This window comes from Carcharhinus amblyrhynchos, chromosome 20 (genome assembly GCF_965287045.1).
Source record: "Carcharhinus amblyrhynchos chromosome 20, sCarAmb.v2.hapA, whole genome shotgun sequence".
Lineage (NCBI taxonomy): Eukaryota > Metazoa > Chordata > Chondrichthyes > Carcharhiniformes > Carcharhinidae > Carcharhinus > Carcharhinus amblyrhynchos.
Window position 1 is genome coordinate 44,840,781 of NC_137343.1, and position 26,962 is coordinate 44,867,742.

Consider the following 26,962-nt stretch of genomic DNA (forward strand, 5'->3'; position numbering starts at 1 on the left):
GATACAAAGCCACTCCTCAGCCTTCAGCAATTTTATTGCAATTTAAGTCCATTATGTAGAACCAGTTCATAAATCTTACATGGAAATATACTGAAAATTAATCCATCTCATGGTGCAATCAGGCAGAATATTACTAGTTAACAGATATGCATGTCAAAGTCATCGGAGCTGCTGACAGCTGGTCCCGACCGAGTGACAGCAGTTTACACAGCCAAGTAACAGAGATGATGGAAGAGGTCAGTAATTTAAAAATAGAGCAGCATCTTCGCTTTTCTTACAGCTTTTTGGCCATTTAAATAGAATGCCCCCCTCATCCTTGACCCAAATCCCACTAATTTTATAATTTGCCTCGCCACCTATACCAGCAAGGAGCCAGTTCACCTTGGAGACGTTTCACACATAACTGCCTTCTGATACCAAGCCCAATTATATAGTGAACCAGCCCTCCAAGACATACCCTCACTGTGCAAGCTATTTTTGTTGATTGCTAGTCAGTTGCTTGAAGGCTGGTGGAAAGAGCTGCTTTGTATTCTCTCACATTACTGTACCACACACAGCAACAAAGAGCTGCCAGATTTCTGGTGATTGGAAACATGAAGCTGTAGTGAAGCGGTTTAGAAAGTAGGCACTGGAACCCCTGAAATTTTGCAGGTTTCTTACTGGTCTGCAACTGTGGAAGAGACAGTTGAAAGCCCATAGAAATGGCACCAATACCCGAAATAAACAAACCACAGACAACACAGTGTTTAGCACTTCTGTCTCTCAGCACCAGAGACCTGGATTCGATTCCCAGCTTGGGTAACTGTGTGTGGAGTGTGCACCTTTGTCCATTTCTGTATGGGCTTCCTCCAGTTTCCTGCCACAATCCGAAAGACGTGCTGGTTAGATGCATTGGCCGTGCTAAGTTCTCCCTCAGTGTACCCGAACAGACTAGAGTATTTTCACAATAACTTCACTGGAATATAAGTCTATTTGTGACAATAATAAATAAACTTTAAACCCGAGGGTGCTGCTAGATTCCCATTGGTTTTGCAGCCTGGAGCAAAGGTAACTGGAATTTGAAGAGGCAAAATCATTCAGTTTGTGTCATCAACAGATCTTCTTCCACGTATTGGTTAACTGCCCAAGATAAAATTGACCCACACGAAGCAAGAGGAGCCCAGGTTCAATCCATCCTGTGCTTTGTTCAACTAGGGGAAATAATGGGTGCAAAACAATTTAGCCTCAGTGCCCAAGGAGGACCGTGGAGTGACAAATTGGACAATCTTGATTATTTCCATGATGTGGAGATGCCATCATTGGACTGGGGTGGACACACACAATAAGAAGTCTCAACACCAGGTTAAAATCCAACAATCACGAGGTTTTGGAGCACTGCTGCTCCATCAGTAAGTTGATTCACCTGATGAAGGAGCAACGCTCCAAAAGCTTGGGCTACCAAATAAACCTGTTGGAGAGACTACTTACTATGCCTACCCTAGTCCAACACCAGCAACTCCATATCATAGCTCCATCAGGTGAGTTTAGAGACAGGTTCACAAACACTGCATATATAGGCAAAGACACAATTGTAAGATAATTTCTGCCTTCTCGAATGCACCCTGTCTGGGTTTGAAAAATCCCACTAACTGTCTTGGCTCCAGACAATTCACGCCTCTTCAACCTGTGATTATCCCCCTCTGCACTTGCACTGTTTGTACCTGCAAAGACTCGCATTCCAAACATTTTTCACACTCCAATCTGTAATTATCTTGCAATTGTGTCTGCTTATCTATGCTGTGTTTGTGACCCTTCCTCCCCACTCACCTGAAAGAGCAGTGCTCCGAAAGTTCGTGATTCCAAATAAACTTGTTGGACTTTAACCTGGTGTTGTGAGACTTCTAACTTGATTATTTCAAATGATTCATTTGAACACATTATTAAGTCAGCCAGCTGTCAGGTCTCATGGGAAGAATAGATGCTTGGGGTGTGGTAACAAAGTAAACGCACTAGGAGGGGAGAAAATTATAGGACAAGAAAAAAAGTTCTGTCCTCACTTGAATTTCAAAATTTCAGTTGCCTTTATTCATTTCTTTGCAAACAAAATCCACAACTAAGCAAGTCTAAACTACACCCAATACCATTTTGTCATCACTAGAAAAGTTATTGCTTTGACACGCAGCAAGTAGATTGTGGGTAGATGATACTAATGTGACCAGTTAGTGCTCGGTAGATGTCATTGATAAAAATAAAACTTCCCACAGAACTTTGGCTGAAAAACAGAATACTTACTAGGTTATGACATGGATTTCTCTTGAAGGATTAAGAGCACAAGCTGATTTCAACTATGCCATCCTTCCCAAAGAGCACTTCACAGAGAAGCAATGGCAATTCCCCTGGTAACAGAAGTATGCAATGTCATAGACTGGATTTCTGTAAAAAAAAATCAGGACACTTGCCAAAGTGCTTTACTAGCAAATAAACTAATGGAATGTCAGATGTGACAAAAGTAATCAAAAATTTTTCTTTAAAGGAAAACCCACAAGAAAGAAATTCCTTCTTCCCACCATTTTGAATATGCCTTTTGCAGAAAATTATTTAATAATTGCACAAAACCAACATTAAAAAGCAATTAAACATAGAATTATTCCATAAAAATCAGCAATTTGGACATGTTGATAATGATCATTTTTCTTCCTTTGATCTGCTGGAACAGAAATCTATGAAAGGAGATTTTTTTCTGGTGTTTTAAGTTTGTAATATTTTCAAGAAGTTCACGTGAAACCCTGGGCATTCCTTAATGCTAAACTTTATTTCAGAAAAGAAGAAAGAATGCTTCAATCAGCTAAATCTGTCAAAGCTGTCAGCTTCAAGAGTTTGTACAGGTGAAATCTGATCATAGAAAATGTTCACCAAATCCAAGGTACACAATGACATGTTTTTCACATGCACATCTAAGCAACATGCTCTTACTGACGTTCCTCAGGATTGGTACCATTAGCACAAAAGAGTATGGGTACGAACAATGCATGTCTGTCAATTATAGCCATTAATCACGACACTGTCTTTAAAAAGCATTGCCAATTTTGCAATGTGATTGAATGTTTATTTTGCATAGATTAGCAATGGGAAGTCAGAGAATTGAGTTATTAGAATTATCCCACGTAAAACACAATTCTACAGTTGAATGAGGATGCATGTGCTCCATTTAAGATTATGCAGTTTAATTGATATGCAAATTGCTTAATACAGTTATTAATTGCTCTTTCGAGAATTTTGGCTTGGTTTGTAGAAAGGTCAAAATCTGCAATGCAGATCCTAGTCCATGGTGGTGCTTATCTCTAACATGCAGTATGGCTAATCACACAAGTCTGTCCTGTTTTCCATATCCCACTTCCCCAAAACCACCAATCTAACAAATTCTTAAATGTTGACACAATTTCTGCCTTTAACCAGTGCTTGTAGATGTTGTGCTTCTAATTCACTGACTTGTTTTTTTCCAAATTTCATTCACAGGATGTGGGCATTACTGGCAAATCATAGAAGTGTTACAGAATGTCCTCAGGAGGATATTATTTTGGCCAGTCACGTCCATGCCAGCTCCCTACAAGAGCAGCTCAGCCAGCCATACTCTCCCATCCTTTCTCCATATCCCTATAAATTTAGAATCTGTTTCCACCATACCCAGACAGCGCAGCCCTGATCCTAACTGCCGGCTGTTTCTCTATGTTGCCGTTTCTTATTTTGTTAAAGTCAACACCCCAAATTGCACTTCAGAAGATGGCAGTTAGCTAAATCATTGACAACTGATTGTCCTGCTAGACCATTTCAGAGGGCAGCTAAGTGTCAATCACATTGCTGTGGCTGTCAAGATATTTCTAGGCCAGATCATGCAAGGGAGATGTATTGTCTAAAGGACATGGGTGAATCAGATGACCTTTTGTGACAACTTGGTAATTTTATGGTTGCCGTTATCGACATTAGCTCTTTATTTCAGATTTTAAAGTTTATTTTATTAGTCATAAGTAGGCTTACATTAACACTGCAATGAAGTTACTGTGAAAATCCCCTAGTCGCCACACTCCAGCATCTGTTTGAGTATACTGAGGGAGGAGAAATTAGCATGGCCAATGCACCTAATCAGCATGTATTTTGGAGTGGGGGAGGAAACCGGAGTACCCGGAGGAAACGCATGAAGACTCGGGGAGAACATGCGGACCCCGCACAGACAGTGACCCAAGCCGGGAACTGACCCCAGGTCCCTGGCCTATAAGGCAACAGACTAGCCACTGTGACACAGTGCTGCCCACTTATCCCATCAACGCAATTTAAATTCTTCATTTTCTATGGTAGAATCCATGTCTTTGGGCCATTAGTCCAGGCCTCTGATTTGCTAGTCCAGTGATTTAATCACTATACTCTATATTGTAATGCTTCCTGTAAACAAGAGTTTGCATCAAACAGTGCATAACATCCCATCTGTGAATGGCAAGAAATGCATATTTGGTAAAGGTTTTATAATATTGCTGAATCTCATGTGGAGCAGTCTAAACCGCCTCCTTATGGTAAATTACCGTCACGAGTCCCACGTCCTGGGGTTGCCAGTGACCAGAAGCTCAACCAGACCTGCGATAGAAAAACCATGGTTACCAAAACAGACCAGTGCTTGGGTAACAAGTAACCATTCCTAACTCCCCAAAGCCTCTTCATCAACTGCAAGATACAAGTCAAGAATGTGATGGATACGGAAACAAAAACAGAAAATGCTGGAAAATCTCAGTAGGTCTGACAGCATCTGCGGAGAGAGAGTAGAGCCAATGCTGTGGATGCTAGAATCGGTTTCAGATTCTAGCATCCATAGCATTTTGCTTTTAGTGATGGGATACTCTTTACTTGCCTGGATAGGTGCATCTGTACCAAACTCAAAGGTAGCACCAATTTACAATGGAAGGAAAAATGAAAACAACATATTTTTTCCTCTTGAAGTTTGTGTTCCCTTTAAGACTAAAGAGCCTAATTGATAATTAAGTTAGTATGAGGTGAGTTCATACCTAGATAAGAGGCTGTAGACTTGGCTCCAGAACTTACTGTTTATGGTGGATAGTTTGTCTGTGTGGTTCAAAAGATTACCATTGCTGTTTATACTTGTTTGTCTAATGCAAATTTATCTGACAAACTTGCAAAGTACACACACACGTAAAGAGTTTACATTATTTCCTCATTTGTTTTCTTGATAACCTGCCAGATTTCAGTCAAAATATCAGTTCTCTCTCTTCTGTCTCTTTTCCTCCCTGACAGGCAACTTGCTCCCAGGCCTTGCTCAATCTCACTTCTTAAATGATCTCATCATTATGCATCAGATGCTCTGAACAAATCATCCATCTTTCTTTCCTTCTACTGGATACATAAGAAACATTTGCTTTGTGACTATCTCTCAGCACTGCAATTTTAACTCATTTAAGTGAAATATCTAAGATCAGACTTCCTTTGTTAAATGAGATATAACAAAATAGAGTTGTCAAAACTTAGCTGCTTAAACATGTCTAGAAAAAGTAATTAAAACCATGCACTTGGACAAGGTAAGCCTTCCCTCTTCCTTAATGTTCAGAGAAGCAAGAAACTTCTGTCCTTTGACGGTTTAAAATTCTGTTGTTACTGGATGATTGTTTACATAACCACTATCCAGCCAACTAACTGCTCCGAGGACTAAGTGGAAGCTATTTCCTCAGCTTCGCTTTGGCTAACCTCCCAAAGACCATTGAGGAAATATCAACACAACTTCCTTTAATAAATCATTGACTAACTATATGGGAAGAGTCTGCAAACAAGGAACCGTATTTCAAATCATTACACAGACTCATGTTACATTGCAGCCCATACATCACACTCGCTCAGTATCAACACATCTTAATGACTACTTCTGGCAACCAAGCCCGATTGGTGAGGCATCCTTCATTACTGTTCACTTGTCAGCTGCGAGAATTTGTAATGCTTTTCACAGCAGATAATCTTAATGTCACAGACATTATTAAGAAGCTTCTTCTACTTCTGACCATCACAAGTGCCCTGCATTATAAAAGCAAAGGAGCAAAAACATCTGCAAGCAGTTTCATCCTTTCCACTCACCTGGCATCTATTATGTGGTCATACAGTAGCCAGCAAACAGCAGTCCTGTTCTTGCGGCTGATGGCGGCTTTGAGGGAAGTACAGGTTGAATATGATAAAATGATGAAAGAGTCAGTTGGTTCAGTCCTGTACAGTTTATTATTGACTACTGGATACAAAAACAAATGTAGTGTATAAAGATAAAAGCATTTTTATGAGTATGTTTGAAATTACTAACAAAAGCTTCTAAAGGCAGATTATTGGCATCAAGCCAGACTAAACCAATCCCATTCCCCTTACCAAAGTGAAGTAATTGTCAATCATAAGGCAAGTGGTGAACATAACTGTGCCTGGATATGAAAACAGTATGACAAACACTGATCTAAGGATCGAGGGCTTTCCCTCCTAGCACAAATGGAATGCAACTCATTCTGTAGTAAATTCAACTCATACACAATGAATCCAGCAGCCACATTAATGCAAACCCATAGCTACGTACATTGCCAGGAATGTTGGTGCCATAAAAACAAATTGACTATATTCAGGTGGTCAGTTCTCTGCAAATGGACAACTCCTGAAGCAGCATTGCCCCTTAATCAATAGGTCCTCAAAGGACAAACCAGTCATTTAGTGTTTCTGGGGCATCCTCAATTTCAAAACCAAGATGCATATGATTGGGCTTGGGAAGTTTCTGTCTCCAGGCACCCACTAGACTGCTGAAAAAACCTTGAATTTAAAGTCAACCATCTTAAAGATCTACACATTATAGCTATTATGCTGTAACCAAATAATAATTGCATTAAAGAAAGTTGCACAGTGCATGAGGTACAAGTAAATTAGTTTCCTGTGATATTATTGTTACACTATCTGCAGCTTTATCATAGAAACTGAACACAGTCTCATTAGCTGAATTGACAACTGCATCAGTGAGGAGTTTTACAGTGCCAATAAGCTTGTTTTAACAGTTCTACAAAAACTAAAGTGATGGTGGAAATACAGGTGTAAAACATGAATATCGCATAGTTTGAAAATCCAGAACATTTTGTGCAGTCCCATTTATATATTATCCTTTATATCACAGATCTTTGTACAATCAATGAAGCTTCACACACTGAGTACTCAATGCTTCATTTAAAGCAGACTTTACTAATTATACTATTATGGATTCAAACACCAAATCAATAGTGAAAGTAACTGGATTATGTTTTTTGTATGGAAAAAGTTTGCCATGTGATTCTCAAGTATGGTAAAGAAACTGTACCAATTATAACAAAGCAAATCAGTAGCCTGGCTTAGAATATGTTTAGACAGAGAAGATTTACATTTATGTGATACCTAGAACACTCAAATCTCTCAATGTGCTTCCCAGACAATTAATTACTTTGAAGCGGTGTAAGTATCTGAAGTAAACAAACACGGTAGCCACTTTACACACTACAAGGTGCAACAAGCAGGAGTGAGGTAAATAAACAAGTCATTTGTTATTGCTAGTGTTCATTGAGGGAAGACTGTTGGCCAGGATACTGGCTTAACACCTTGTTCTGGTAAAGGGCCATGATTGTTCACCTGAGCCACCAAAGTTCAATGGCATCTTCAACAATGTAATCTTCCCATGGCATGCTGATGCACTAGCCTTAGATTACAGGTTCAAGTCTTGGAGAACTGCAACTTGAATCCACAACCTCCTGGTGTCTGTGTAAGATTGCCATCAATTGAACTAAAAAAAACTGAACCTTTCATAAACTTAGGGCCATGACAGGCCTTAAGATTTCAAAAATATGGAAATGACCGAAGATACACAATAAACATACGTAATGTTAATCTCCCTACGGCACATCTAAACTTCAAAATGTTAGCGTGCACTGTGAATTTAAGGGAATCTGTGGCATGTTGGAATCTCAATTTCACAATAGTTTCACATTGCAGAAGTTTGCAAAAGCACATTTGCTGGCACTAAAAGTTTGAGGCGTACAACTTGATGTATAATAATTTGACAATAGTCCAAGTCTGCCACAAATCATGAGTAAGCGTTTCAGCTGCATCTGCTGCAGATTGGCAAGTAAGTGGGTAACTATTAGTTTACTTTGGCCATTCATCAAGCTTTAAAAAATGACAGGGAAGGGAATTACCACCATTAACTGTGTTCACTTATCAGTGAACTTGTCAGCAAGGATACTAATGTGACACAAAAGCAACTGTGCCAATTAGTTGGATAGGATACTGATCATGGTGTTTAATTCAGTTGGCATTTTGGGTCTTTGTCAGAAGTAGATTTTTGCTTTGTTGGCAAATTAAAGTGAAGGTTGGTGAACTGGTGAAGTTTTTGCTTCATTTAACCCAATGCTAATGGATTATTTCACTTCAGGGATTCCAATGGGCAGCATTATTGGCTGTATTTTCAACTCATTGATGAGCATTTTGGTGATGTTGAGTGTGGCTCCGCCAATTCCACCAGAATCTGCCACTTGTGGGGAAAGGGATTAGATGGCTGTGAAGGCTTGACACCTGCAGCAACAATACATGAAGGTTTACAAACTATCTAAAAACCGTAAAAAGGTTCCCACTGTAATCAAATAACATTGGTACAAATAGGTAAGGTAGAAAATATATTGTGATTACAATAGAGTGATAAAGAAATTCCATGCAAGATTTGCGAAGACTGTCTCCTCTTCTGCTTTGCCAGAAACTCAGTCAGCATTGAATCCAAGAGACATCAAGAGTGTTTGCAAACAAGAGATTTGCACTGCACTCTATCCCTGCAGAGAAAAATACAATGACATTATTAACTTATCATAACTACATTTGCATACGACACACACAATTTTCTACCACTGCACTAAAATGAATACATTCATTTAGAAGTAAGTTTTCATTTTCTGAACTATTACAACTGCTGGAAGGTTCATTATGATGTCAATAGATTTAGTATTGCCGAAATGTTACAATTAATGACAACACCCAGAGGGACAAGATTCTCAAACGTTTTCAGCACAGTTATGGTGCTGAGATTTACAAAAGTTCCCACAAGTTTGTATTCAATTCTGGGCACGTTGCTTCAGTAGCTTAGAAAAGGTGCAGAAGGGATTTGCTGAAATATACCAAGGATGGGAGTTTCACTTTTCAGGAGACACTGGAGAAGCTGCAGTTCTTCTCTTAAAGCAGAGAAGGTTAGGAGGAAATTGGATTGCAGTGGTCACAAAAATATAATTTCCAATAGCAAAAATGATCAATAGTAAGCACCCGAGGACAGAGATTTAAGATGACAGGCTGAAGAACCACAGCATTCAGAAAGGAATTAGATACATACCTGAAGACAATAAAAAAAGGTCACCAGGGAAAGGGCAGGGAAGTGGAACTAATTAGATGGCTGATTCAAGGATTCAGCATAGGTGTGATGGGCCAAGTGGCTTCTTTTTGTGCTGTATCATTTCAATCATTTTGAGAATCAGATGGTGCAGAATCTTGAATTGACAACCAGTCACTATTTTCCATAAGGGGTCCAATTTTAATTTGATTTATTATTGTCACATGTATTTACATAGTGAAAAGTATTGTTTCTTGCGTGTGATACAGACAAAGCATACCGTTAATAGAGCAGGAAACGAGACAGTGCAGAATCTAGTGTTATAGTCATAGATACAGTGCTGAGAAAGATCAACTTAATGCAAGGTAAGTCCATTCAAAAATCTGACAGCAGCAGGGAAGAAGCTATTCTCGAGTTGGTTGGTATGTGGCCTCAGACTTTTATATCTTTTTCCTGACAGAAGAAGGTGGAGAGAATGTCTGGGATGTATGGGGTCCTTAATTATGCTGATTCCTTTGCCAAGGCAGTGGGAAGTGTAAACAGAGTCAATGGATGGGAGGTGGTTTGCATGATGGATTGGGCTACATTCACAAACTTTTGTAGTTCCTTGCGCTCTTCAGCAGAGCAGGAGCCATACCAAGCTGTGATACAACCAGAAAGAATGCATCTGCAAAAGTCGGTGAGAGTCATAGCTGACATGCCAAATTTCCTTAGTCTTCTGAGAAAGTAGAAGCATTGATGGGCTATCTTAACTATAGTGTCGGCATGGGGGGGACCAGGACAGGTTTTTGGTGATCTGGACACATTAAAAACTTGAAGCTCTCGACCCTTTCTGCTTCTTCCCCATTGATGTACACGGGCATGTTCTACTCTATGCTTCCTGAAGTCAATGACAATCTCCATCGTTTTGTTGACATTGAGGGAGAGATTATTGTTGTTGCACCAGTTCATCAGATTTCTCTCTCATTCCTGTACTCTGTCTTGTCATTGTTTGTGATCTGACCCAACTTGAAAATCGAATTGGAGGAGAATTTGTCCACACAGTCATAGATGTACAGGAGTGAAGTATAAGGAGAATACAGCCTTGTGGGGCAGCAGTGTTGAGGATGATCGTGGAGTTGTTGTCATTGCCTATCTTTACTGATTGTGGTGTGAGAGTTAGGAAGTTCAGGATCCAGTTGCAGAGAGAAGCACCAGGGCCCAGGCCACTGAGTTTGGCGATCAGTTTAGTGGGAATCATGGTGTTGAAGGCTGAGCTGTAGTCAATAAAATAGGAGTCTGACATAGGTGTCCTTGTTATCTAGGTGTTCCACAGTTGAGTGGAGGGCCAGAGAGTTGGCGTCTGCTGTGGACCTGTTGCGGCGGTAGTGGATCAGGTAGTCCTGGAGGCTGGAATTGATTTGTGCCATGACTAGCCTTTCAAAGTGCTTCATAACGATGGATGTCAGAGCCACCAGCCGATTGGGGATGACCCCATGGAATATGCGCATCCATCTTGTGCTTTGATGAATCCAGTTCCAATTCTCATTTTAGGCAACCTTTCTATGTTTTATATTAAAAAGTAATTCCATTCCTACTTTCCTCTCCTGAAGGTGGTAAGTCATACTGGGCTATAGTTCTACAAGTTCCATTTGCGAGCTCTGACCAGTCTTTTGAGTATCGATACAGGGAGCATCATTAGTGCTCGTCATCCATGAGGAAATATCATAACTGAGCAGGAGCTCCTTTTATTCACGTGCTACTCAGCGATCATAAACATGGTCCCATGGCAATCTTTCCCCTCTTTGTGAAATTGTAGTACCCCCACCACTGCTGACTGACAATGACTGACTTAAGACAACAAGAGATCAAGTTTCCCGGGTCTATATTTCAGATCCAAAATGAAGCCAGAGTCTTAGAGCAGAAATCAATATTCACTATTTTAATGAAGCTCCATTCTTGACTACTTCCACTTGTTTTCAGGATATCCATGAAAAAGCAGGAATTGAACCTGCTTCCAGAGATCCAACACATAGACAACAGTCAAGTGCATGAATCATCTCCCACCCCTGACTGAGATCTGCAAATCCAGCACAGAGCAGCACTGAGTCATTGATCTTTTAGTTTCACATTGCCTTCTGGGAAGGCTGCTAGACCCCATCCATGAACGGATTGGTTTAGATGTATGATTCTCGCTTCAGGATTGTTGGTTAAAATGCTTGAGGATGTGGTTCAAATTTTTGGATGAATTCCAAAATTTTCCAAAAAAGGGGAGAATTTTTGTAACATAACAAGTAATAACGATTTGGCATGTACTGCTTGAAAAGGCTTTATGAGCAGATACAATATCAGCTTTTAAAATGGAATTCAATATTCATTTTAATATTTAAAAAGAATTAAGGGTTGAGGGTTAAGAGGTGAGTTGGAGCAAAAATACAATAAGGCTGAAAAGCCTGATCGATTTTATGAAATGCAATGCAGAAAAATATTCAGAATTCAATAAAAATTCCTTAAATACAAGTTTAAACAAAAAAAGACTCAATTCATAAAGAATTACTAATTAGAATATAATGAGGAAAAAGATGGTATTATCCACTTTAATGGGGGGTAGGAACAGAAACGAAAAGCATTTCTTAAGTGGTAAGAGATTAGAAAACAAAGATTACAAAGGGACCTGGGTGTCCTTGTCAATAAGTCACTGAAAGCTAGAAGACAGGTGCAGCAAGCAATTAAGGAGGCTAATAGTATGTTAGCTTCATCACAAGAGGATTTCAGTATAATTTCAATTGTTTAGGAACTTAGTTAGACCACACCTGGTGTATATTTGTGCAGTTTTGGTCCTCTAACCTTAGGAAGGATGTTACTACCATAGAAAGAGTATGTTCATCAAACTTGGTCGTGGGATTGAGGACTGTCCTACGAAGAAAAACTGGGCCTACATTCTCTAGACTTTCAAAGAATGAGAGGGGATCTCACTGAAGCTGCCAAAATACATAAAGGGATAAACAGGGTAGATGCATGCAAAATCCTTCCCCTGGATGAAGTGTCTAGAACTAAGGGACACTATTATTTTAAAATAAGTGGGAAGCCACTTAGGACGAAGGTTAGGTGAAACTTATTTTATTCAGAGGGTTGTGAATCTTTAAAGTTCTCCATCCCAAAGAACTATTGGAGCTCTGTCCTTGATTATGATTAAAAAACATTAACAGATTTCTAAATAGCAATGACAGATAAAGATGTGGAGATAGTGTGGGGAAAATCCATTGAAGTAGATGATCAGCCATGATCATACTAAGTGGCAGAGTTGACTTTATTGGCTGAATGGCCAATTCCTGACATGCTTCTCTGTGGGCCGAAGTATCTTTAAGTCGCTAGGCTCTATATTTCTAACTTTGTCGTTTCAACTCATTCCAACTTGCTCGTAAAAGTAAATTACGGAATGATGCACAAGATTAACTTCTCAGGGTAACTATTGCCTTTACCACGTGGCCAGCAAATCTGCGAAGTGGATTGGCTGCTTGTCGTACAGCCCAGCGAAAATGAAACGAGTCTATAACAGTCATGCAGTCTGCTTCACTAGCTCATCAGCCAAATAATAAAGTCGCAAACTATACTCTGTCAAGGTCTAGGAAGAGGGTGCAGGGACGTTTATTAGAATTATATATGGGATAAAGAACTCTGGTTATGTGGGGAGACGAGGATTGCTCTCACCAGGGTAGAGAATGTTAAGGGAAGATTTTAATAGAGGCATTCAAAATTCTGAGGGGTATTACTAGAGTAGGTGAGGGAAGAAAGTGTTTCCACTGGTAAAAGGATCAGTAAGGTAATTGTCAAAAGAACCGGAAATAAGGTTAAAACAAACTTTACACAGTGAGTTGTTACAATCTGGAATGTAGTGCAGGCTTTCGGAGCTTGTTAGAAACAAATTCAATAACAACTTTCAATAGAGAATTGGATACATATCTGTAAAAGGAATAATTGGCAGGGCTATAGTACAACGGAGTGGAACCAATTGCACAGCTCTTTCAAAGAGCTAGTAAAGATGTGATGAACTAAATGGTCTCCTTTTGCGCCATATGATTTAATGATTTCTAAGAAAGACTAAGATTACTTGAATTTCAATTCTGCAGCCTAGAATATTGGATGTATTGCTGCAGGTTTTATCTGAAGCAAAACAACATTGTTAACAATTCCACTGACAGCCAGTCCTGCCTGTCAAACTTGCACACAGTCATTATCTGTAGATTAAATAACCCAAACCACCCACACTAAGAGGAAGCCGTCCAGAGATACAACCATCAAGAATTTGTAATTTGGTGCATTTTGCAAAGTAAACATCAAATCCCGCACCAAAAAAATCAGACATATCTGCGGGTCCATTTGACCTCTGGCCAGCCCCACAGTTTGAATTCCACAGAACCACAAAACAGCCTGATTGGATAGCTTGAAAAACATGCCGAGGTGGAAGCAATTAAACAGAAGCAGTGGGAGGATTCTTTGGGGCATTGTTTAAAATGCAACTGACAGAGTTTCCCCATTTTCTCTCAAGTCTCATATTTTCACATACATTCCTATCCCAAATTAGAAACTCTGCGGTAGAACTGCACAATCCTAAACATTTATGAAAAAATAAATCATTTTTCAGAGCAGCCTTCCAGCTGTTGCTTCTTTGATTGCGCTTTGCAATCAAATCCATTCAGCCAACAATAGGACAAAATGTTCCACACTAAACAGCTAGCTGTGTTTTTTGATCTGGTTGAAAACACTCCCACATTAACCCTCTAGTGTTACACAGCTTTTCACAGAATGGAAATAAACAGAATCCTTAGCAGAAGAACTGACTCACCATGGCTCAGAAATTCCATGTGCTTTCCTCCAAGTCCCTCTGTCCTCCCCAATGTTCAGAGAACTGGCCTCAGTGGCTAAAGATGGCCATTTCGGCCTCTCTTTGGAGGATTCCAATCCTTTCCTACTGAGGTTATGGTGGGAGCCCAGGGGAATCCCAGGAAATTATACTCCTATCAAGACATTTTGTGGCTGCTTAAAGAATCAGACTTCAGTGAAATGTCAGTGTACCTTTAAGAAAGTTTTTAAAAAAACATGATTTCTGCAGCTCACAGTTTCAGTGATGTCACTGTTGCCGGGCTGACTACAATGAGTCCTGTTATTGCGACTTAAGTGGTAAATGAGGTTGTTTATGTTTACTCTGGGATTAGTTTTACGATTCTGCATCATTAGGAGAAAAGCACGGATAGTTTCTTTTCTTTCCAGTGAGTTTAAGGTTTCAGTTTTGAAAGTTCTGAGGCTGCAGTTTAGTTTTTAGTTTTAGCAGGGGCATCAAGCAAGAAAGAAGCTGAAATGGAAGTTCCACTGGTTATCTCAAGGCAACATTTTGCCTTCTAGAAGGAAAGTGCAGGCTTCAAAAAGACTCAATTCCAGTCAACTGAGATGTTAACCTATCTTGCGCTAAGCCTGTGAAAAGGGTTTTGCCTATGAAAGGTTTTGGTTTATTGGAACAGCTTTAATATTCAATTAAGGGTTAATACATTATTGTGGTTGTCTTGTGTTTTTTTGTTTGTAACTGATAAACGGCATTGCTAATTTTCTTTCTATACGTTAACTATATTCTTAAATAAAAGCTCTCTAGAGGTTCATTGAATTATACCTGAAGCGAAACACATCATACTCATCCTAGCCAAATTCAAGCTGCAAGATTTATGATTTAGGTAGGCTTCATGAAACTTCACTTTCTAACCTGACCCATAACATCGCTAGAGTGATCACAAATAAAATGTTTCTGCACATATGAAATCCCCGAAAGATGGCTTCAGATGAATTATGGTTCAGACTCGCCTAGGAGCTGGCTTCATGTGGGAGATTGTTTAGGTGGGTGGTCACCCAGAAGCTGGGTTCAGGTGAGTAAGAGGTTACTCAAGTACATTTTAAATTGTTAAACCCTGACAGTTAGCCTCTAATTCAGTGATAGGCAACCTAGATTAGTAAGCGGGCATGAGTTGTCCTCCCACATCTCAGTGGGTTGCAAGATTGAAGTCCAGCTTGTTGACTAACCATGATCCTATGAATAAGTTTGTACATATTTAAGACACGCCAAATATTTCATAATGAGTTACAGAATGTGCTTAATCATTCATGTATTAATAGAACTGTTGTTATCAACTTCAAACGGTAAAAACAAAATAAATATTTATGCTTTGGACACAAAGGGAGCACACATCTCTCACAGCCAATGTTCTGTGCAATCAGCAAGCACCTCACTTCATTTGCTCTTGTTTATGTACATTTCACTTACAGTCATACCGGTTGGGGAAAACAATGTGGATGGAAATCAGCAGAATGTGCAGGGGGAATGGTCAACAAAATGTTTTGTGGGCTGCACTCAGAACCTGATGGGCCAATGTTGCCCACCACTGTTCCAATGACATACTTCCAATTACCTCTCAATTCCAAAGAGGAGTTGAATAACTCTTACCTGTAAAATAGAAGCAGAGCTGGTTCACCACTCAGTGTCCGTCTCCATTATCTGCAGGCTTCATTCGCATCTGTGCCTGCATCTGAGCAATCATTTCCTGCATTCGGCGCAACTGAGAGGAGAAAATAATTATGTATTTAAAATACAATATTATTACTGCGCATCTTCAAGGACAGCAATGTCGCAATTACACATCAAAACAAAACACCCTATTCTTTTCAAAAAAATCCAGCAGCAAAATATCAGGCAATGTGCTGCATTCCACGTACAAACACTCTGCCAAAATTTCCTGTCCATGCAAAGATCGTTGAGTGGGATTTTCCAGTTTTGGGGCAAGCACAACCAGAAAATCCCGCCCATATTGTACACCATTAACCAGGCAGTTTTTTTGATTAATATGAGCTATGAATGTGGTTCATTTGAGTCTCGGTTATAAACAGCACCTCTGATTAAAAAAACCAACCCTCAATAAATGGTGCCCAGTGAGAAAAGTATCTCCTGACTTCTACTGAATATATTTTATACACTACTGCACATACTCTGTGTAAACAAGCAAAACAATAAGCTTTAAAAGACCATGTTATAACGGGAGTGGTAGGGGGAAGTGGAGGGTCTGAGAAAGATCCTTTTACATTGCAACCAAGTACTGTGCATCCTGTACAATACACAGCTGATGCTTTTAAAGGGCTGAAAATAGTTATGTGGAGTAGATTAGCAGTCCTAATGGATTTGGATAAGCAGCTTCTATAGACTATAGCTTCCCTCTAGAGCAAAGGTTTGTAGATCACAGAGTGATGGTACAGCAGACCTGAGATCTCTGTATTTAGGCCATTTAACAGAGGAGGCTTGTATGCTGTTGAAACATTTATTTTCAGAATCACTTCAAGTAATTCTCAAATAGTTTGAGACATTCATTAAAACATCATGTTTAGCTTTTGATTGCAATCATTGATGTTTATTTTGTTGGTGAGGTCTTATCGAAAAGCAACTGCTTATGTTGGGATATAAATTGCAATATTTTAAAAATGCTATGTAGGCCACAATATCTGCCTGCCTGGAGTGATCATATGGATCGAGCATAACCGGAACCATGTGGAAATGCCGGTGTAATTTGGTGAAATTAACTGCGCTCACAAGGAGATATAACATGGATCAGACTGAACCTTGAGGTTGAATGCAGTCTTGACACTATTATGCATTCATATTCAGATGGAAATGATGCTCACAGTTCATCCCTGCTGGAGTAGGTGACTACTGTATGCACGTAACTGGTTACCATTGAGGATGTGCCGAGTACTGGTCAGTCTCCAACTTTCTTCAGCATTCATAGTCTGACAGTACTGTGCCATCCAGTGGCAAGCACCACCAATCACTTGAGCTGCTCATTCCTGCCCTCCCCCACCCCCACACTCAGCCCTTTACTGCAGGGCTGCTGAACACTCACAATGAAATTAAATTCCAGACCACTGACTGAGAATATTTAATTCTGCCCTCAGCAGGCAAGCCTGTACAGCCAAGTGAGGACCAAAAAAAACCCTGCAGAATTCTCAGGGAAAGCTCTTTCAATAATTACATGTTGCACAGGTCAGAACAAAGAAAACGGAATGGATGGGTGCATCAGGCCTGATGTTAGAGACACAGCCAGATTAGATACATTTCTTGTAGATGGAATGGCAGATTAGATAAATATAGAATGCTTAAATAAAAAGCAAGTCAGAATGATTATGATGATTACAGTATAACCATTAGAGGGACAATGAGTGTTCACACACTAGCTAGATACCACTACATAGGGAGTACAACACTAGTGTAAAAAAAATCAAATTTAAAAAAGAGGCAATGCTTGAATAGGGAAACAAGTCCTCACCAAGATTTGTTCCGTGAGGTTCAATGCTTTACTGTTGCAAGGAATCCCTTTGAACAGCTTGAATGAGAAATGCTGAAATGCGAAGGGCTATTGGCACCCTGCAATTCAAATATCAGGTAAAAATCTGGATCATCAAATTAATATCCATCTGCAGCTTGTGCCTGGCCATCCAGACAACAAAGGCTCAGTGATTTTCTATTCTCCATTTAAATTTTTAATGCCTCAGCCTTGACCTATTGCATTTCTTATGCCACAGGTTTTTCCCATTTTGAATTTTATGGACTGGTTGATTTTGAAACAGCTGCTCTCGTTGATAAATTGAGAACTTGTCCCTCAAATCATTATTTGAGGACAAGTTCTCAATTTAGAATCATTAATATGTAGCCTCAGTGTGCCATAGTCCATAAACAGAAATGGTTTAGACCTCAGGAAGAGCCCCCTGCGGAATTCATAGTCCCTATCTATAACAGATCAATTATAATTTGAACAGTAATAAATTAATATAATTGTACTGACTGCATTACTCTGAAACTTAGTCTTACTGATTAAACTGACGTCGAAATATTCTCTCCCCTCGCCCTCAATTCCAAAACATAATGTAAAATAACAGATTATCCTTATTTTGCAACAGTTCAGATGTAGCTAACACTACAAAGTCTACATTAGTATTGAGGTTACTGGACCAGGTTACAGAATGCAGCTATTTGGTGCAATTCAGAGCTCAGTGGAAAAGTGTGACAGATCAAGGGCACTGCTGCACACACACTATGGGTTGGAGTTTTCATTCTGAAGTTGTTTTTGTCTTCATTAATGAACGCCAGTGAGGCTGGTGCAGTAAAGAAAGCCTGTGGGTGGAAAGTGAAATAGAAACATACACCTGCAGAGCACATGTGGAAGAAACCTTTCAAAAAAAATACCACAGGAGCTAACGGGACCATTCCCAGACATTCAGACAACGTCTGTAGTCAGCGGGAACCTGGCTTGTACCAATTTGAACGGTGCTGTTACATTACAGGTCAGATAATGCTGTAATACTGAAATGTAGATGAAGAGACATTGTTGTTGTTAGTATAAAGAACAGAAAGAGGCAAGAAATCCAGTTCCTTTTCTGCTTGCATGCATAGTACACATGCCAGTTGGTTTAGGGCAAGATAGTGACATTTTTCTTCAGAACTGTATGAACCTCCTCCATCCTCTGAAGAAGAAAAGTTCCAATCACAATTTTGAAAGCACTGCGCAAGTGCAAAATTGTTCCTATGCTATTGCTCATCTGTCGCCACCCACACTGCGCAATTCACCAGCGTACGAACAGCCCACAGCACCAAAGGTCATTAACACAAAAAGACAATGTCATTTTCTGTGCAAAACAGTCAGAAAGCCTACATTAAATGACTTAAGTGTATCTATGCAGTACAGATGTTAGATAGATTCTGGCAGTGCATGGTGTGAGTTCCAAGTGCTAGGAAAAAGTATAATATAAAAACCCTGCTGAATTCAAGACAATTACCCAGAAATCAACTCCTACCTAACAGGACAAAATTAATTCCACACACTTATACTTACATCCATACTGTCCAAAGCTTTTGAAGCAATGCAAGGCTGCCATTATTGTTGCCTCCTTTATGCTATAATTGAGCACTAAAGGCACTTTATTGTGTCAAGGATCTGACCTCTTTGCTACTGGAGTTGCAGAATTCTGCTGAAGCAAAGGCACAATATGCCTTTGACAGAAAGTTTAAAGACTGTAAAGCTACAGGACACCCATTAACGTATTTAGGACAGGTTTAACATTTTCCATTCAGTTGCAACCTCAGCCAAATTGGCCAGCTATTTATTTTCTAGAATGCTGGCCGATATAAACCTTCCTCCATCATCAAGAATCATACTTTTGATGCAGCATCTTCAACACTATAAATAGGACTGATTCACCATTGCACAATTAGTGGGTTTAAGATCCTTGGAGGTCTTGACAGAGTCGAAGTGGAGAGGATGTTTCCTCCTGTGGGAGAATCCAGAACCAGGAGTCACATTTCAAAAATAATGGGTCACTCATTTAAGACCGAGATGAGGAGAAATTTTAACAGGTCTTGAGTCTTTAGAACTGTTTTCCTCAAAAGGAACTGGAAGCCAGGTCTTTGAATATTTTGAAGACAGAGCTAGACAGGTTACTGTGCAGCCGAGATTACAATCGGATGAGCCATGATCTTATTGAATGGTGGAGTAGGTTTGAGGGACCGAGTGGCCTACTCCTGCTTCAAAGTTGAATGTATGCAAGTAATTGCAAGTCTGAGAAACACTGAATTTGAGTTAGGATACAAGGCTGCAGACCATTCTCCAAACAGACTGTGGGAAATATTGCAATGTTTTAAAAATAAGACCGCTGTGGAAACATAGGTACTGGAAAGACTGGGCAAGGACAAAGAGTCAAGAGTTTGGGGTTTGTGAGGGGACCTGGGTAAACAGCATTCGAGAAGTCAAATCTTTGAGGTGAAGATACAAGGAGGTTTCAACTTGAAGAGGTATAACCATCAATGGCCAGACAGCAGAATGGGCCGTTGTTTAGCAATGTAAGGGGGCGCAAAGTTGAAAGTTCAGTTCAGAATCAAGCTAAGACTGCACACGTTAAGCTCAAAAAAGCAACTAGGGTGGTCATGTAAAGAGATTTAACAGTTTAGGCCTATAGTCTCTGAAATTTAGAAGAACGAGGGGAGGTCAAATTGAGGTGTACCAGGATGATAAAGGTATGGATAAAGAAAATGTGAAGCAGATGCCTCCTCTGGTGGGACATTCTAGGATGAGAGGTCATAGTCTCAGGATAAGGGGTAGCAAATTTAAAACTGAGTTGAGGAAAAACTGCTTCTCACAAAGGGTTGTGAATCTGTGGAATTTGCTAGCCCAAAGTGCTGGGACAGTGAGTAACTTTAAGGACAGGTTAGATAGGTTTTTCATTGATAATGGGTTGTAGGGTTATGGGGGGGGAAGGCAGGAAAATGGGGATGTGGTGCATATCAGCAGAGCAGATTCAAATGAGTCAAATGGCCTAACTCTGCTCCTATGTCTTATGAACTTACATAGTCTGACAATTTAATACTTACACAGAAAAATTGCTGATGTGTTAAAGACTAAAGATTTTTTTAAAAGCAGAACAAGAATTTTAAAAGAGTAACTCCAAAGAGTAAAAGCAAGAATTATTGATCACAATGATTTCAAGTACGAAAGGATAAAATGCTGCGAATTGTCTCTTCAAATGCAGCAAGATAGTATCATTACTGGATTTAATCAGCTTTTTCTATCCTCTTTCAGCCAACATTCAGAATTATAGAATTCCTACAGCGCAGGAGGAGATCACTTGGCCCATTGAGTTGGCACTGACAACAATCCTATCCAGACCCTATTCCTTTAACAACACGTATTTACCCTGCTAATCCTGAAACTAAGGACCAATTTACCATGGCCATTCCACCTAACATGCACATTTAGAGAAGAAACCCATGCAGACACAGAGAGAAATTCCACACAGACAGTTGCCCAAGGCTGGAATTGAATCCATTCCATGGAGCAGAGGCAGCAGTGGTAACCACTGTGCCATGTCTGTTGGAATATCCCCAGTAACTGGGTAGGCTCTGCATTGAGCATAACTTACTCAGTGATAACCAGGCCACTGTTTTAAATTTTATATTCACCATGCGTTAAGGACAAGCTAGCTTGGCATTCAAAAGTGACAGATAGCGGAATGTCAGCCTCCTGCAATCACCAATCCATTTTCTAAATAATGTTCAACACAAATGGTGCCTCATGAACAATATTCTTAAAGAACTTATGTGCAGCCCAACACGATCCCAACAGCTCCTGAGAATTTGCAATTCCCCAGTACACTACTAGCTTCCTGGCTTCACTTTAAATGCATGCATCAAAAGGTTTTCATCAACTGATAATGATTAGAACAGGTGAAATTTAATGTATTTGCAAGAAAACAATACCAAAGCCAACAGTACCCCCTCTCTAAGAGTAAGGCTAGTTGCATAAGGAGAACATGTGTGCACGAGTGATGCAAGACAACTGGCTGTTTTGATCTTGTTGATAATTAAACCCTTCGGTTCATGTTTTGCACTCGTATATCAGTGTTTTAGTGCATTCAGGTGCCACATCAATTTTCATGCTGCAATGCATTATAGAAGTTCATTGAAAACAGTGTACAAATTAAAGTCTCACATGAAACCTTAAAAAAATTGTAATTATTGTGAACAGATATAAATAACAGAGCAGGTTTACAAAGCTGAAAAAAACTTTCACTTAACTGCAACTTGTCCTAACTGAAGTTAAACTAATGACAAATTGATTTTTGAGGGCCGATGTGGGATGGTGAATGAAGGTACCAAGGTGGGAGTAAACAAAGGGGTTTGAGGAAGAATCCTATTGACTGGTTTCACTTCTAATGAAAAAGCCTTTCAATCCTTCATATACCACAGTGCTGACCTCTCAATCATTACACCTTGAATGTCTCCCTTTTACCCTCCCTCCCACTGCAAACACCTAGTTGACAGGCTGCTGTAAAAGCAAAAAATAGTTGCCCAGTATCCAAAAGTATCAAAATAATATCCAAAACCCTTTGCTGTTTCTGCATTGCATTTTTCTTCTTAAATCAGGTCTTCAGTATTCATCTTTTCTTTCATCCTTCAAGTGCCAGTCTTGGATCAATTGATGGCATAGGTTATGGACTTTGAAATCCAAAAGTTGGAGCACAAAATCGAGGCAGACACTTAGTACAATATTGACAAAGTGTTTTACTGCTGGAAAAAAAGCCTCGTCTATCTTCTCAGATGAATATAAAAATCCCACAGCATTACTTGACAAGCTGGGTGAAGTTGACCTGGCCAATATTTATCTTTCAACCAACACCTAAACGAACAGATTGTGTCATTGTGGGAATTAGCTGTGTGCAAATTGGCTGCAGCATTTCCACAGTAATGTTTACATTTTAGAAGTAGTCCATTGGTTGTAAAGCTTTTTGGAAAATTATGAGGGCTTGGGAAGCACTATACAAATGAAAATCTTTGTCTACATGCACACACGTAACAATTTCTACTTGTATACTATTCATAGTGCTTTTAAAAAGGTAGGACATAGTCCCAAATTATTTCACAGTTGGCTAATACATTCCAAGGGAATCCCTTACTTCACATCACCCTCAAATCTGCACTGTTTTCGGAAGAAAGTGGTTCAGCATGTATGGCCCTGCAGAGCAGCTCTGTCAATGGGAACATTTATAAAAAACCTAGAGCTGCACAAATCAAAATAAATGCTGGTCCCCAATAAGGGGTGCTGCCATTTCCAAGTTCCTGAGGTAGTAACCTGGAGTACAAATGCACAGAGCCTGCAGTGTACACTGCTAAAAATGGAACATAACCAGAGGAAGTCAGCCCCAAACTTTTGAAAGTTTCCAAGTTACCTGTATGATAGACAATATTCGTCTGTAGAACAAATGCCTCACTAAAATGATTTGATGAATACCATATAAAAGTTTGCAGGCCAAAAACGTGTTTTTATAAGAAACTTGGATAAAAATGGTGTTGAACCTGCGCTATTCTTAGACCTTGAGAGACAGAGTGCAATTATTCATATAAGCTGCTGGAGCCTAGCCAACCCAGTGAAATTGCAGTAACTGACCAACTCCTGTAGCCACTGCAGAGGCTGGAAATTCTCAAGCGTGCAACTTAATTCCTGACTCCCAAAATCTGTCCAACTAGAAGGCACAAGTCAGAGTATGATGGACTATTCTTCGCTTGACTTGGATGGGTGCAGCTCCAACTACACTCAAGAACCCCAACAACATTCAGGACAAAACAGTACTCTTGATTGGCACCCCATCCACCACCCTAAAAAATTAATTTCCACTACCATCAATGCACAATGACAGCAGTGTGTACAATCTACATACTGCAGTAACTTATGCTTCTTTGAAAGCATCTTCAAAAATCTGCAACCTACCATATAGAAGGACAAAGGCAGCAGACACTTAGGAACAGAACACCTGCAGTGCTCCCCCAAACTGCACACCCTCACCTGAAATCACATCGCTTTTCTTCACTGCTGCAGAATCAAAATTCTACAACTTTCTTCCTAACAGCACTGTGCATATATAACTGCACCAGGTGGACCGCAAGGGTTTAAGAAGATGGTTTACTATCTTCTCAAGGGCAATTAAGGACAAATAACAAATGCTGGCCTTGCCAGCAATGCTCACATCCATGAAAAAATATTTCGAAAGTTGTGGGTATGTATGGTGGCACACCAAAGTTAATTTCTTCAAATTTATAAATAGCTAAGGAATAACACTCGTTGAATTTTAAAATATCTAATTATAGCTCAGTGCATTTAATGGTGTTCAATAATTTCCTCCTTCAGCAAATGCACTTGAGACTTTTTCAATTCCTTGGGCCACCTCTGAGAAAATCTGAGTCAGGTTTCCCTTTCAGGATTTTTTTTTCCTTGCAAGCATCATGAGGAGTCATTCTTCATGCAGAGATGTTTTTGTGCAGAGGTCAATATCGTGACTGAGGAACAGTAATCTTCAAAAAGAAACACTGAGCAATTGAGAGACCCCCAACTCACTACCTCAAGTGAATAAGCATTGAAATATAAATGAAAAATTTCAGGTGATCAGCTGCAGACAGTAGATACATTGGTTGTGATCTTGCAAAACTCCCTGGATTCTGGAGGAAAGGTTCCAGAAGATTGGAAGATCTCAAATGTGACACATCCATTCAAGAAAGGAGGGAGACAAAAATCAGGAAACAATAGGCTGATTAACCTAACACCTCAGAGGGAAATTCTAGAATCCATTATTGAGGTAAAAGAAGAATACTTAGAGAAACATTGTATAATCAGGCAGAATCAACACAGTTTTGCAATAGGGAAATTGCATTTGACTAATTTATTAGAGCTCTTTGAGGAGGTTACATGATGGCTAAGGAAGAACTGTACATCTGGTATACTTGGAATGCCAAAAAGAATTCGGTAAGGTGTCACATCAAAAGTTGCTGCATAAAATCTCATGATGTAGGAGGTACCATGTTAGCATGGATAGAGGATTGGCTAGCCAACAGGAAATTGAATAGGTTTAAATGAGTCACTTTTGGGTTGGCAAGCTGTAACTAGTGGAGTGCTACAGGGATCAGTGCTGGGGCCTCAACTATGTATAATCTATAACAATGATTTGAATGATTGTACATTCTGTCCTAGGGTAACTTTGTTTATAGAAACATAGAAAATAGGAGGAGGCAGCCAATCAGCCCTTCGAATTTCCATTCAATGTGATCATGGCTGATCCTTTACCTCAATGCCATATTCCAATGCTCTCCTGATACTGGTTGATATCTTTAGAGCACGTACATTCATTTTCTTCTTAAATATGGTGACTAGTGGAGTGCCCCAGGGGTCGGTGCTGGGGCCTCAGCTTTTTACCATTTATACAGATGATCTGGAGGAGGGAACCGAGTGTATGGTGTCGAAATTTGCTGATGACACCAAGATTGGGGGAACGGCAAATTGTGAGGAGGGTGTGGAGAGTCTGCAGAAGGATCTAGATAGGCTGGGCGAATAGGCCAGGAAATGGCAAATGGAATTTAATGTTGCCAAGTGTGAGGTGGTCCACTTTGGTAGGAATAATGGTAGGAAGGACTATTACTTACGTGGCGAAAAACTGCAGCAGGCGACGGTGCAGAGGGACCTCGGGGTCCTTGTGCATGAGTCGCAAAAACCCAGCTTGCAGGTGCAGCAGGTGGTCAGGAAGGCGAATGGGATGCTGGCCTTCATAGCAAGGGGGATTGAATATAAAAGTAGGGAGGTCTTGCTGCAGCTGTATAGGGCATTGGTGAGGCCGCAGCTGGAGTACTGTGTGCAGTTTTGGGCGCCGCACTTGCGCAAAGATATTTTGGCCTTGGAGTGCAGAGGAGGTTTACTAGGCTGATACCGGAGTTGAGGGGGTTGAGCTATGAGGAGAAGCTGAATAAACTAGGCTTGTACTCGTTAGAGTTTAGAAGAATGAGGGGAGATCTCATTGAGACGTATAAGATGATGAATGGGATGGATAGGATAGAGGTGGAGAGACTCTTCCCACTCAAAAAAGACAGTAGGACTAGGGGGCACAGCCTCAAGATAAAGGGGGGGCGGTTTAGAACGGAGTTGAGGAGTAACTTCTTCACTCAAAGGGTGGTGAATCTCTGGAATTCTCTGCCCGTTGAAGTGGTGGAGGCCGCCTCGCTAAATGTTTTTAAGACACGGGTTGATGGGTTTTTGATAAGAGAGGGGATTAAGGGTTATGGGGAGAGGGCGGGAAAGTGGAACTGAGCCACAACAGATCAGCCATGATCTTATTGAATGGCGGGGCAGGCTCGAAGGGCTAGATGGCCTACCCCTGCTCCTATTTCTTATGTTCTTATGTTCTTATATGTAGTGACTTGGTCTACACAATCTTCTGTGGTAGAGAATTCAAAAGATTCACCATTTTTGGAGTGAGGAGGTTTCTCTCCTCAGCTTAGTCCTAGATGGTCTATCCCATATCGTGAGACCGTGATCCCTTGTCCAGGTGTCCCCCCACCCAAAAATTAGCAGAAACTTTATCCCTGCATCAAGTCTGTCTAGCCCTATCGGAATTGTAAATATATCAAAATCCCCCACGCAGGCCCAGTTGACCCAGTTGCTCCTCATATGGCACTCCCTTCTATCCCAGGAATCAGTGGTGAACCTTCACTATACATCCTCTATGGTGAGTATATTCTTTCTAATAAGGAGACCACAACTGCACCAAATACTCCAGGTATGGTTTCACCAAAGCCTTGTACAGCTGCAGCTGTACATTCTTGCTTCTGCAATCTTCTTGCAATGAAGGCCGATATATCAGTTGCCTTCTTAACTGCTTGCTGCACCTGCACGCTTGCTTTCAATAATTGGTGCACAAAAACACTCTGGTCCCTTTGTACATCAACATTTCCCAATCTATCACCATTTAAATAATATTCCGACATTGGATTTTTCCCACCAATGTGGATAACTTCATTTATCTACATTATATTGCACCTGCCAGGCATTCGCCCATTCATTCAACTTGTCTAAATCACCTTGAAACCTCTTTACATCCTCTTCACCACTCAAACATCCAAATTTCATGTCATCATCATACTCGGAAATATTAATTCTGTTTCCCTCATCCAAATCATTGCTGTATATTGTGAATACC

At 40.2% G+C, this 26,962-nt stretch overlaps 1 protein-coding gene across 2 annotated transcripts in view; it reads right to left on the minus strand.

Moving 5' to 3' along the window:
* Positions 1 to 6,224: 6,224 nt before the first annotated feature.
* Positions 6,225 to 26,962, minus strand: part of LOC145355970 (septin-2) — a 121,627-nt gene continuing 100,889 nt past the window's right edge. For both annotated transcript variants that reach the window (XM_080208504.1, XM_080208505.1), the window contains exons 12-13: positions 15,858 to 15,969; positions 6,225 to 8,840 (exon numbers count right to left, since the gene is read on the minus strand). In XM_080208504.1, the coding sequence (XP_080064630.1) occupies positions 15,889 to 15,969 (81 nt within the window). In that variant the 3' untranslated portion in view covers positions 6,225 to 8,840; positions 15,858 to 15,888. The remainder of the gene's footprint in view (positions 8,841 to 15,857; positions 15,970 to 26,962) is intronic.